This window comes from Epinephelus fuscoguttatus, linkage group LG3 (assembly GCF_011397635.1).
Source record: "Epinephelus fuscoguttatus linkage group LG3, E.fuscoguttatus.final_Chr_v1".
Classification (NCBI taxonomy): Eukaryota; Metazoa; Chordata; class Actinopteri; order Perciformes; family Serranidae; genus Epinephelus; species Epinephelus fuscoguttatus.
This window is the reverse complement of record NC_064754.1, coordinates 619678-632646: the sequence shown is the minus strand read 5'-3', so window position 1 is coordinate 632646 and position 12969 is coordinate 619678. Positions and strand designations below refer to the sequence as shown.

The window sequence follows — 12969 nt, the reverse complement described above, 5'->3', positions numbered from 1 at the left end:
AGCCAGTATCTCACTATCACTATCCTCATTCAGATTTTAAGAAGCTACAAATTATATTCAGCCACAAAATAAGTCTGAAAAGACAGAAGATAGAACAGAGGTTGGCCAACAGAGAGTCGTTGGCGTGGATATGATTAATCGTATCGTCTGGTCTCACTGGTGTAAACTGGCAGGCTGTCAGAACATTGCAGAACGGTGCATTGCGAGTAGTTTTAACTTTAAATTTGTCTCGTTCAGAATCTTTGGTCTGACTACGGCTTTTGGTTCCTTGTTCTTTGAATCTTTGTTTCCACAGTATCAAGGACACAACCGGAGGACCAAGGTTCTAAGATGCTGAACATTTAAGGAGATGCCTTGGTTCCTTGGCACCGTAGTTCCTGGGATCCTTGGTTACTGTGGTTCTTAGGTTTCTTGGATCTCTGGTTTCTCAGTTTCTTTGCTGTGATGACATACACCCTCTGTTCCACAGTTTCTAGGATGCCAGAGGTCTTGGTTGGTCAGTACTGTAGTCCTTTGGTCCTTTGGTCCTTTGGTTCTTTGATTTCTGGGCTACCATAGTACCTCAGGTCCCTGGTTCTACAGTTGTAAGAAACCCCAGGTCCTTAGCTTGTTGATATTATGGTTCTAAGGTTCCTAAGTCCTATTGTTCCAGGGCTACCTCACTGCCTTAGTCCCTCAGGTCCACAGTTCATTGGATCTGTAGGTTCCTGGGTTATTTGATGCCTTGGTTCTGTGGTTCCTCAGTTCTTTGGTTCTGACATTTGACCTCCTCTACCAGGCCTTGCTCCATCCATCCATGTGTGGGATGCCATGACCAAGCAGACGTTGTCTATCCTCCGCTGTTCCCACGCTAAAGGTGTCGGCTACGTCAACTTCAGCGCCACAGGGAAGCTGCTGCTGTCTGTGGGAGTTGAACCTGAACACATCATCACTGTGTGGAGGTGGCAGGAAGGTACAATGTTTATTTCATGTTCTTAAGAAAATGACTCTCGCGTTGATGGACAAGGGGCAACAGAGTTCTGCCTTGAACAAGGTACTCTGGTGAAGAACAGGTGAGGAGTGTTTGTTTGTTTTATTAAGATCCCCATTAGCTTTTGCATAGCAGTAGCTATTCTTCCTGGGGTCTTCATAACTCTTCTGATTGGAGTATCCGAGGGAGATGAGGATGACAACAATCAGGGCAAGAATGGTCATAAAAAACTGAAGGTTTAAAAACAGATTTTTATTAACACATATGATTAAATGAATTCAGAGCCAATAAAGACACAGGAACAAAAACGAATGTGATGACGTGTCCCGTCAGAGAACCTGTAGTTTTAAATTCCAAGTGGATTTTAGACGTAGGGTGACTGCATGGCAGAGTTGTGACAAAGTTTAGCAAGTCACAAGTAAGTCTAAAGTCTTTGAACTCAGCTCCCAAGACATGTCCCAAAACTGACTCATTCCAAGTCAAGTCCCAAGTCTTAAACTTTGAGGTTTGAGCCCTAAACAAGTCATAAGGCGCTCTTCACCATATATGATGCCATTTTAGCAACAGAGTCATAAGTTACTAAATTTGCAAAAATCAATCTTTTAAAAGGTGTAAATATTTGTTAAATCAAGTTTGTTAGAAGTTTTTGTGTGTCTGTAATTCTTGACCCGTGTTATACATCCTGTAATTTGTTTTTTGTGACCACCCTTAGTTTTTGTACACAAACAAAATATCTTTGGTATCATTTTTTCCAAATGGCGCTCAGGAACGTTCAGTCAGTTCTTGATGGTTTGGATTTTCGTGTTACTTCAGCGTCAGCTTGCTGAGAATGAAAAGTGTTAACAGAAGTTGGGTCAGGAAATGAAATGATTTTTTATGTCAGTTTTTGATCAATCTTTGGGCCTGGAGGAAGGTATCAAGCACTGTCAAGTTAAAAGTCATAGGTGTTAAAGTCCAAGTCGAGCTGCAGGTTATTTTTGATTTTGTTAAGTCTAAAGTCATCGACTTTGTGACTTGAGTAGGACTTGAATCCAAGTCATATGACTCGAGTCCACACCTCTGTGGCTCACATGTAGCTCGCTGAAGCTAGAGTCTCAACTGTCACAGGTTGTTTGTGGCTAATAAACACATCAGTATAGAAAGTTGCTCCTTGTTCAAACATTAAAGTCCAAAAGTCATTTGAAAGTTTTTTTGGCCCTCTCTCCGTGTCCTAACTGGATGTGACGCGAGCGAGCGTCAGCGACTAAATCAGTTCGATCGCATTGTTTTCTATTTGAATGTCCTAACTGCCTGTGAGTGACATGACGCAGCGTGATGTGGCGTGTTGTTTTGAGCTAAACTTTTATCGGATGCCCCGTTTAATATTATTCTGTGGCTTGCACTGGAAGCGCTGCAGTGGATGAGCAACAGCTGTTTAATGAGGTTTAAATGAGGAGGATGCAGGATACCTCCTCTTTCACGACAGAAATATAAATAAGTTTGTGTCTGGCCGGAGGGAGATCGACGGGAAGCTGAACATTTCTGGTAAGAACTGTGTGGGATGTTTGAGCTGGCTTGTTTTACAAAGTGGAGATGGTGGTGTGATGCAGTCTGGAAGCTACAACAATGATATCTGTAAGTTACCTGCAGTAGTCTTGTTGTGAGTCTGAACAATAAGGAAGCACATACTCACTCGTCTGTTCAGTGGTTACCCAGAGCGTCTGATATAACCTGATGTGGCGCGATAGTCTGGCGCTCGCATCCAGTTAGGACACGGACACAGTGTACGGGACCAAAACTACTTAACTTTTCTTAAAGAACCTTGATGCATGTGTGTATACAGTCAGACTGAAGCAAACTGAGTTTACTGTGATCCCCTGTGACCTCTCTGCCAGGCACCAAGGTGACCTGTAAAGGAGGCCACGCTGAGCGGATCTTTGTGGTGGAGTTCAGACCAGACTCTGACACCCAGTTTGTGTCGGTGGGAATCAAACACATCAAGTTCTGGACTCTGGTCGGAGGTTCGCTCGTCTACAAGAAAGGAGTGATCGGCTCGGTGGAGGACGGCCGTATGCAGACCATGTTGTCTGTCGCGTTTGGTGCTGTAAGACACAAACTGTGGTCTTTGAAACTTTTTAAAAACATCAGACACATAAATCTGTAGTAAGTCAGTGTTTGTCTCCTCCAGAACAACCTGACGTTCACTGGTGCTATTAACGGAGACGTGTACGTATGGAGGGAGCACTTCCTGGTGCGAGTGGTGGCGAAGGCGCACAGTGGTCCGGTCTTTACCATGTACACCACCCTGAGGGATGGACTCATCGTCACCGGGGGGAAGGAACGGCCGTGAGTGACCAGAAATCAAAATGCTTTGTCTCAGCGAGAGTTTGAAAAGTGGTGAAAATTCAAAAATCTGTGGTTCCTTCATCTTCACACAAACGTTCAGCATCTCAACTCGTCTCTCGTTAACTGTTAAATGACGAGTTGGAGGCCAGTCACACGCTGAAGGCAGCCAGTGATGGAATCAAAGACTAGCTGTGGCTAACATTAGCTTTGAATGAACAGTGGATTAAAGACAACGGGTAGACAGAAGGTGTTGGACAGAGTTTGACAACCTGCTGCTTATTGTTCTGGCACCTGTAGGTCAGTATAACATGACATAAGATCTTGTATTTACTGAGCCTCTGGTAGGGTCAGCAAAGGTCTAGTTCCAGGTGAAGACCAGACAAACGGGTTCTTGACTGCTTTGTTTGGTTCAAGATGATCAGAGAGAATTGTAGCAGGAAGTGAAACACAGACATTTTCCTGGAACAGGACTTGAAGAAGTACTTCAGAAAAAAGGCATGTGGCATTAGACTTGCTGCCTGCAACTACCAGAATGCACCGCACCAATAAACTCCCCCGCTGGAGGGTGATGTAATGCCTGTAGCCCATACGAAAACAATACAACAAACGTCCTGAGAACAGGGTTGCAGCGGTGTGAGATTTTCACGGTACGATAGACATCTCCAAAAATATTGCGGTTTCACAGAATTTATATTATTCCCAGTCAGAATGATCCTCACAGGAATGAAAACAAGAGAGTTATTGTTGGTTAAACAAATGTTTTATTACTGTTTCTGAAACTGAAAACCGAGCAGCGGCGTCTCGTCTGCCTCCATCATGTGACACTGGGTGTTTCTCAAAGTCAAGGATCCTACCTTGGAAGGACCCGTCCTCCGGCAGCCTCAGTCAGTCAGAACGTCCGTAATCAGTGTAAATCCACTCACGTGCAAACTGCAAACATGGCTGAAGGAGGCAAAGCTGAACTTTTTCCACTGGCGAAAAGGACAAAGTCTGTGGTGTGATTTTGGCAATCAGAAGAACCCACTTTGTCCCGACTTTAGAGAGAATCAGAAAAATGAGTGGCCGTGGACAGACCGGAGGAAAAGCCAGAGCCAAGGCAAACACCCACTTCTCTCGTGCCGGGCTCCAGTTCCCAGTCGGCTGTGTTCACAGGCTGCTGCACAAAGGAAACTATGCGGAGCGTGTCGGTGCCGGCGCCCCCGTCTACCTGGCGGCGGTGCTGGAGCTGGCTGGAAACGCTGCCCGCGACAAGAAGAAGCCTCGTATCATCTCCCGTCACCTGCAGCTGGCCATCCGCAACAACAAGGAGCTCAACAAGCTGCTGGGCAGAGTCACCATCGTGAAGTTAAGAAACGGCTCTATTACTTTTAACGGGTCTATATTACACATTTAAACAACTGGAGCAATGATGCGTTGCACTGACAGGAGATGCCTGGTACGTGCTGTCACTCATGAACGGTCAAACAATTATTGGCCTGAAAGTCTAGAGTGTGAAAATAGGACGACGCCCGTTTTATTATGATGATGATGATTATTATTATTATTATTGTTACCGTGGTAATACCTGTTACAATGTTATTTTTGCTCATGGTTATCATACCGTCAGAATCTCATACCGGCACATGCCTAGTATGAACACACACAGAATCACTCTGTCATTTCACAGTGATCCATATTTTCTGTGTCACCGCACATTGCGCTACAATAACATGAACAGATCTGATCTGATGAGCTGCGCTGCTCTGAAACTTAGCACTCAGCGCTCCATCTCTGCTCTGAATGATTCATTTCAAACTTTTATGTTTTATCTAAATCATGTTATTTAATAAACCTCATCATGTGGCAGTGGACACATTGGAAAGTGTAAATGAGGTTTTGTCTGATAAACTCAGGTGGAGACATTCATCCAAATAAATGACATATTAATCTAAATCCTGCCGAGATTTCATTGAAGAGGCCCCTCCCTTACTTCAGCAAATCGTGTACTGTGCAAAGCATGATGGGTATTTTATACCCGTGGAGGACCCACACATGGATCCTTTGAATGTCTCTGAAAGAAGGACTCAGTCCTTCGTGAAACTCAGAAGGATCCTTGACATTGGAACAGTCCTTGGGCGGGTCGATGATGTCCTTCAAATTCAGCCGTTTGAGGATCCTTCCTTGACTCTGAGAAACACCCAAAGACACTGTGACCCTCAATGATGCGCCGGGTCAAAGGACACCATGGGATGACATTAATCAGCGTTCATTTTTTTAATGCGTTATTTTTTCTGGGATTTATTAATTAGAATTAATGCATTATTTTAACAGCCTTTGAAAATAACTTAAAGTTGAGATTCAACATCCAGTTGTTGTTGTTGTTTTCAATATCGTAGATAAGCATATGTACACAATTTGATAACAGTCAACTTTTCTGTCACATTATATCTTAAAACCAGTATATTGCTGCAACCCTACTTGACAAAAGAGGAAGGACAATCTGTAGCCGAGCAACAAGGAAGATGTGGTTAGATGGCGAAAAGTTTACCACAGTTCATTTATACAGACTATCCACTATCACACTTTGACACAGAGCTGGTTGAAAATCAACAAATGATCCCTGTACGTGAAAATAAAAGCATGATGGTGGTGGTGGTGTATTTGACAGGACTAAAGAAGGCGGCGCTGTGAAACTTTGGGATCAGGAGATGAAGCGCTGTAGAGCGTTTCAGCTGGAGACCGGCCAGCCGGTGGAGAACGTCCGATCCGTCTGCAGAGGAAAGGTACGAGACAGATCAGAGTATAAAACCTGAGGGCCTGTGTCCACAGAACGTTTGTCTTTGGCAGAAAAGTGGTGGCTGGGAGCTGCAGAGCACTTCATAAAAAACCTGCTCCCAGCACTTTTTTTAATGACAAGCTTATAACACGTAACGCAACGATAAAAGCAGAACACTTACCAGCAGCATTCAGCGTCTGACTGATCTGCTTTCCTGTCTTTGTTGCGATAATTTCATACAACTCGAGACTGACAATCAGTCATTTATTCGTCACATGGAATCAAACAAGGTACAACTCCAGTGAACTGTGATCCACCAGCTCCTTTAACTTGGTCACTGTCAGTCAGTCGTTTTATCGTCTTCCTCCATCGTTGGCTGCTGCTTTATATTCGTCAGTGTTTCAGGATGGTTCTGGTTTCCATGGTTACTGTCCACACATCTAACCCTAACCTAACCTCAACAAAACGTCCACATGGTCGCTCCTCCTGAACAGGAGTGGAGTCCCTCTGCAGCCGCCTCTGAACGGCGTACAGCAGTGATCCACAGCAGGAGCAGGACAGCAGCTCACATTCACACCATCACACCGGTCCTGATTAAAGCCACACCTCCTCTCCTTCTCTCCCAGAATCCTCTGCTCCATCAGATCAGCTAAGAGAAACAGAGTCCCCTGGTCGGACAGTGAATCACAGGATGTCACAGTTCCTGATATCCTGTTTGAGCTTGATGGAGGTTGTCCAGCTTATTTCCAACCCCTGTACGATGGCAGGATGTTCGTCCAGCTGGTATCCATCTTCTCCATCTTTCTTCGATGTATATATAAACATCGATTGGCTAGCAGCTAGCTAGAAATTAGTAAAAGGAGAGTTTACAGATGGTGGGTTGTTGTCCTCATCCTGGTGAGTGACTCGCAGCCACATGCCACCACCGTCCAACACCAACCACAAGAAACAACACCAACACCTGCAAAATGGACATAAGAGCCCAAATTTAACAGAGCTGACAGAACAAACATCTGCACGCGTCATCCCAACAGCTAATGGAGGGGCAGTGACGTTGAAGCGCTTTGAGCTGAGTGCAGCATTTTTTTTTTTTTCTGTAGACACCCGCACACACTTTCTTCTCATTGGGAACAAGCTAAATAAGAGGGTACGTGGACACAGGCCCTAAATGAAGCATGAATGCAAAAATGGCTGTTAGTCGTTATTCGTAAGTATCATTGCAATTTGCTAAGTCACATGCACAAGGACCATGAAAGTGCACGCTCCAGGTAAAATGGAGTTAAACTAGCACGTCACGATAACGTGGATCCAGTTATATCAAGCAGTTTGTAGAGTCACACCTTTGTCAGAATACTTGTAGATCAGTAGCTGATGGATGGCACTGAGAATAACACTGTATTCACACAGTCTCTTGAAATGTGTATAAAGTGTTGGCGCAGCACTCAGATGGAAGAGACTGGGCTAAATGAAACATCTGTATAAAGTAGTTCCAGCAAATTTTAGGTGAACTGAACAATAAAATTATGAGTTTTCTTTCAAAAATAAACTCTGGAGTTGAAGGTAGGAGGATCTTGATTCTTGTCACTGGAACCCTCAACTTACTGACAGATGTCTTTTGTCTCAGGGTAAAATCCTGGTGGGAACCAAAGATGGAGAGATCATAGAGGTGGGAGAAAAGAACGCCGCCTCCAACACCATGATCAACGGACACACTCAGGGAGGAATCTGGGGTTTAGCAACTCACCCTTTCAAAGACGTCTTCATCTCCGCCAGCGATGACGGGACCATCCGAATATGGGACCTGGCTGATAAGGTACCAGATCTGATGGGTGGAGACTGAAGCTTTGTTGTGGTTCTACTCAGATGTTCTCTTATCTTGTTTTCTGTGTTAGAAACTTCTGAACAAGGTGAGTTTGGGTCATCCTGCCAAGTGCACCTCCTACAGTCCCAATGGAGAGATGGTTTCCATCGGTATGGAGAATGGAGAGTTCATCGTCCTGCTAGTCAACTCCCTCACTGTCTGGGGCAAGAGGAGAGACCGCAGTGTCGCCATCCAGGACATACGGTACGGCATCGATCTTTAATAGATACCAGGACATCGTTCTTTAACACTTCTGTGTTGCACCTCAATCAGCGACACATTTTTGGGGTTTTCTTGTGGTTCAGGTTCAGTCCAGACAACCGATTCTTGGCAGTGGGTTCAGTTGAAAGTGCTGTGGATTTCTACGACCTTTCTCTGGGACCGTCCCTCAACAGGATTGGCTACTGTAAGGACATCCCGGGCTCCGTCATCCAGATCGACTTCTCTGCTGACAGCAAACATATCCAGGTTGAAAAGACTGAAAACCCTCAGAATTATGACACAGGTGCACCAGTTCAGTTTGGTCTGCCAACGAATGGAGATTTGATTACCATCAGTGGTGTTGGCGCTGTGACCTCTGACCTTTTTACTAACAGATTGTTGTATTATGGTAGATGCAGTGTTTCCCCTAGGATGGAGTTGTCGCAGCGGAGGTGAAACATGCATTAAAAAAAAAAAGATGTCACACGCGCGAAACTTTTTTGTATGTTTGCAAAGCACAGCCTGCTGGGATGTTTCTGTGTATCTATTGGCGTATTGTGTGCGTGTGTGTGTGTGTGTGTGTGTGTGTGTGCGTGTGTGTGTGTGCATGTGTGAATGTGTATGCATACACAGAGCAGAGCAGAATTGTTAACGCGTGACCATGTAGAGACAGACATGACATGATGTCATAACACGATAAATAGCATATTGTTATGTTATATGAAGCGTCGTGCAAAATAATATGACTTTAGTTTATGAAGAGATCGGACGGCGCCCTCTCCTCTGCTCTTAAATGCTTTACTCACAAGTGTGTGAATTGACCTGGATATGAAGCGTCCGTAGCGCCAAATAATGTAACGGTAGTTTCTTAAGAGCTAAGACAAAAAATAAATAAATAAAATAAAAGATCTATTTACTGATGTTTTTCTACTGTTGAGCACAGTGAAAATCTTTCATGGGAGCGTCATACATCGTTGAATTGTTGTTCTGTTCCACCCAGGTGTCCACCAGCACCTACACTCGGCAGGTGCATGAAGTTCCCTTGGGGAAGATTGTCACAGAGCAGTCTGCATTTGAGAGGATCACCTGGGCTACCTGGACCAGGTGAGGCTGGCTGTGAGACGATAATGGTTCAGATGGTGTAATGTCCTGTATGATGTGTCAGGGAACATGTTGAGTGCTCTCAGAAATGTACTGTCAGGTCTAGGAAACATACCGTAGAGCTCAGAGGTTCAACTGTGGTTCTACGGGAAAACAGCAGGACTCAGTGAACGTATTAGTTAAAATACACTTTGATACAAACACACACAGTCTCAGCTCTGCCGCTCTGATAACTGAAGCAGAACCCTGGATAATGTTTTATTTTATTCAGGGAACCGTGTAAGTTGTAATCAAGACGCTCTCCATACCCAAAGCCTCAGGGAACCTACCATAGAGATTTGTTATGACTGTAGAACTTACTATCAGGCTTCTATAGGGAACATACCACAGAGGCTAGGGAACTGACTGGAGAGCTTAGAGGACACATGCAAGGGCTTGGGGAACTAAGTGTGGATCCTGGGATATATTTCCCGTGGATTATCTTGTAGGAGCAAGAAACATACTCCTAGGAAACATACTGTAGATCCAAGAAACTACTGTTGAAACATAATGGTGATCTAATTTTAGAACCTGGGGAACCAACTGTGCACCCTAGGGAACTAACTGTATGGCCAAGGAAACTAACTGCAGAACCAAAGGATCTATTTCATAACCTAGGGAACTGACTTCAGAGCCAAGGGAACTAACTTTACAACCGAGCGAACTAATTTTATAGCCAAGTGCACTAGAGTCTAGAGAGCCAAGTGTAGAATCTGGGGAACTGACCTTGAAGCCAAGGGAACTAGCTGTAGAGGGGAACTCAGGTCATAGCCTTGGAAACTGACCTCAGAACCTAGAAAACTAACTTTATAGCCATGGGAACTAACTTTGGAACCCAGGAAACTAACTGTAGAGGGGAGCTAACTTTAGAACCCAAAGGCACTAACTTTAAAACCTTGGGAACTAACTGTAAGACCAAGGGACCTAAATTCAGGGCCTAGGGAACTAGCCGTAGAGGGGAACTACCTCTATAACCTAGGGAACACACTGTAGAGCCTAAGGAAGTACAATGAAAGTCTAGGAGACTAACTTAAAAACCTAGAGTACTAGTTGTCAAGAGGAATTAACTTTATAGCCTAGGGAACAAATTGTACAACATAGGAAATTAAATTTAGAGCATAAGTAACTAACTTTATAACCAACAAAACTAATTTGTTGGTTAGCCAAGAGCACTAGAGCTTAGGGAACCAAGTATAGAACCTGAGGGAACTAGCTGTAGAGGGGAACTCACTTTATGGCCTAGGAAACTGACTTAAGACCCAAGGGAACTAACTCTAGAACATAGAAAACTAACTTTATAGCCAAGGGAACTAACTGCAGAACCATGGGAACTAATTTCATAGCATAGGAAATTTACAGCATAGGTTATTAACTTTACAAGGGAACTAGCTGTAGAGGTGAACTCACTTTATGGCCTAGGAAACTGACTTAAGAACCTAGGGAACTAACTCTAGAATCTAGGAAACTAACTTTATAGCCAAGAGAAGTAACTGCAGAACTATGGGAACTAATTTCATAGCCTACAGAAGTAACCTCAGAGCCTAGGAAACTAACTGTAGAGGGTAACTAACTTTACAACCTTGGGAACTAACTGTAGAACCTAGGGAACTAACTTTATAGTCTAGGGAAGTAGCTGTAGAAGGGAACTATCTTTGTAGCCTAGGGGGCATACTGTAGAGCCTAAGGAACTAAATGTAAAACCTAGGGAACATATTGTTAAGCCAATGGACCATACTGTAGAGGTTAGGAAACATACCGAGGAGTCTAGGGAACGAAGCGTAGATCCTGAGAAACCTACTGTAGTGGCGAGAAACATGCTGTAGATCCTAGGGAACTAAGTAAAGATCTTAGGGAACTGACTGTAGAGCAAAGTGAAGTGGGGATTAGGCAACATTCTATACAGCCCAGTGAAGATACTGTGAAGGCAAAATAACATGTTTAGAGCTTAGGGAACTAACTGTTGAACCTAAGGAACATGTAGATCCTGCAGAATATGTTGTGGAACAGACTATGAGGCTATGAATCATACTGAAGAGCCGAGGGAACTACACATAGAACCAAGAGCATATACTACAGAGTTTAGGGAACATATTGTGAAGAAATGTGAAACAAAATGTAGAGTCTAGGGAACTAACTGAAGTACTGTGGGGAACCACATGCCGATCCAGTGAAATATAATGGATATGGGGCTTACAATCATACTTTAGATCCATCATGTAAACACAAACAGTGGAACTTTGGGAACTACCTGTATTGCAGATGTTTTAGAATACACTGAAGTGTTTTGGGAACACATTTTAAAGCTAAAGGGAACGTGTTAGAGGTCCATAAAAACATAGGGCTGTTTAAACTCTATACTGACCGTGATGCTGATTTGTTTGGTGTTCTCAGCATCCTGGGTGACGAGGTTCTCGGAGTTTGGCCTCGTAACGCAGAGAAGGCGGACGTTAACTGTGCTTGTGTTTCCCACGCTGGTCTCAACCTGGTGACCGGAGACGACTTTGGCCTCATCAAGCTCTTTGATTTCCCCTGCTCCGAAAAATTTGTAAGTCAACTTCGTACGACACGTCGTCAGATGTTTTTCTTGAACAGACAGTGGGGTCACTCCATCACCTCTCTGTTCCTCCTTCTGATCTTCTCACAGGCAAAACACAAGCGCTACTTCGGTCACTCTGCTCACGTGACAAACATTCGATTCTCCTGTGACGACAAGTTCGTCATCAGCGCCGGTGGCAGTGACTGCAGGTGAGAAGAAGTCAGACCAGATCATTCAGAGAAAACACCTGAAGCCTCTGATGATGCAGAGAAATAACAATATTTATTTTATTTATTTACTGCGCATCCTCAGACACAGAGCGAATCTTTTTATAAAACCTCCACAGCTGGAGGCGTTATGCTTTCAGGTCAGACGTCTGTCCCATTCTTGTGTACGTCCTATCTCTCAAACACCTTCAGGATATTTCATCAAATTTGGCACGAACGTCCACTTTGAGATGAACTGATCAGAGTTTGGTGGTTGGAGGTCAAAGGTCAGTGTGACCTCACGAAATATGTTTCTGTCCATAACTGACGAATTCAGTCACTAATTCTGACCAAACTTGACCCAAATGTCTAACAGGATGAAATAATGAAGGTCAAAAGGTCAAAGGTCAGCTTGACTGTGACATCATCATGTTTTAACGTCATATCTCAGGAACAGAAGGGGAGACATTTGGTCAGATACTGAATTGGTGACTCTAATCTTGAAACTGTGCTGATTGTATAGATCTTCTGTGTGAAATGTCCGTGTTCACAGAGCCGTACGGCGGTGAAGCAGTAATTCTAGTTAAAATATTTGTTGATGCAAAAACAAAAACTATAAGAAGAATAAAAATGAGTGTTTATTAAATTATGTCTGATGAATTGGGTCCAACTGTTTATCATCAATATTCACAACATTTCTTTCTGTGTTTTTTCCCTCCAGTTTGTTTGTGTGGAAATGTCAGTGACAGTCCTCCTCCTCCTCCTCCTCCTCCTCCTCCTCTTCTCCTTCTCCTCTTCCTCCTCCTCCTCCTCCTCCTCCTCCTCCTCTTCTTCTCCTTCTCCTGTGATGCTGCACTCAGCTCTGTTGACGCTTCAGCCCCTTTACCTGAAACCACACAGGACAGGAAGTCTCAAGTCAAACTGCGTGTGAGCCGTGACCAGACACGTCACGTGAAGCTGACTGTACTGTATTTT

General features: G+C 44.0%; 1 protein-coding gene across 2 annotated transcripts in view; it reads left to right on the top strand.

The window, feature by feature from the left end:
- LOC125885754 (echinoderm microtubule-associated protein-like 6) overlaps positions 1–12969 on the top strand; it is a 52983-nt gene extending 40014 nt beyond the window's left edge. For both annotated transcript variants that reach the window (XM_049571515.1, XM_049571513.1), the window contains 11 exons: positions 779–952; positions 2845–3053; positions 3138–3295; positions 5943–6057; positions 7675–7863; positions 7943–8115; positions 8217–8379; positions 9113–9216; positions 11644–11797; positions 11897–11997; positions 12716–12969. In XM_049571515.1, coding sequence (XP_049427472.1) covers positions 779–952; positions 2845–3053; positions 3138–3295; positions 5943–6057; positions 7675–7863; positions 7943–8115; positions 8217–8379; positions 9113–9216; positions 11644–11797; positions 11897–11997; positions 12716–12740 — 1565 coding nt within the window. In that variant the 3' untranslated portion in view covers positions 12741–12969. The remainder of the gene's footprint in view (positions 1–778; positions 953–2844; positions 3054–3137; positions 3296–5942; positions 6058–7674; positions 7864–7942; positions 8116–8216; positions 8380–9112; positions 9217–11643; positions 11798–11896; positions 11998–12715) is intronic.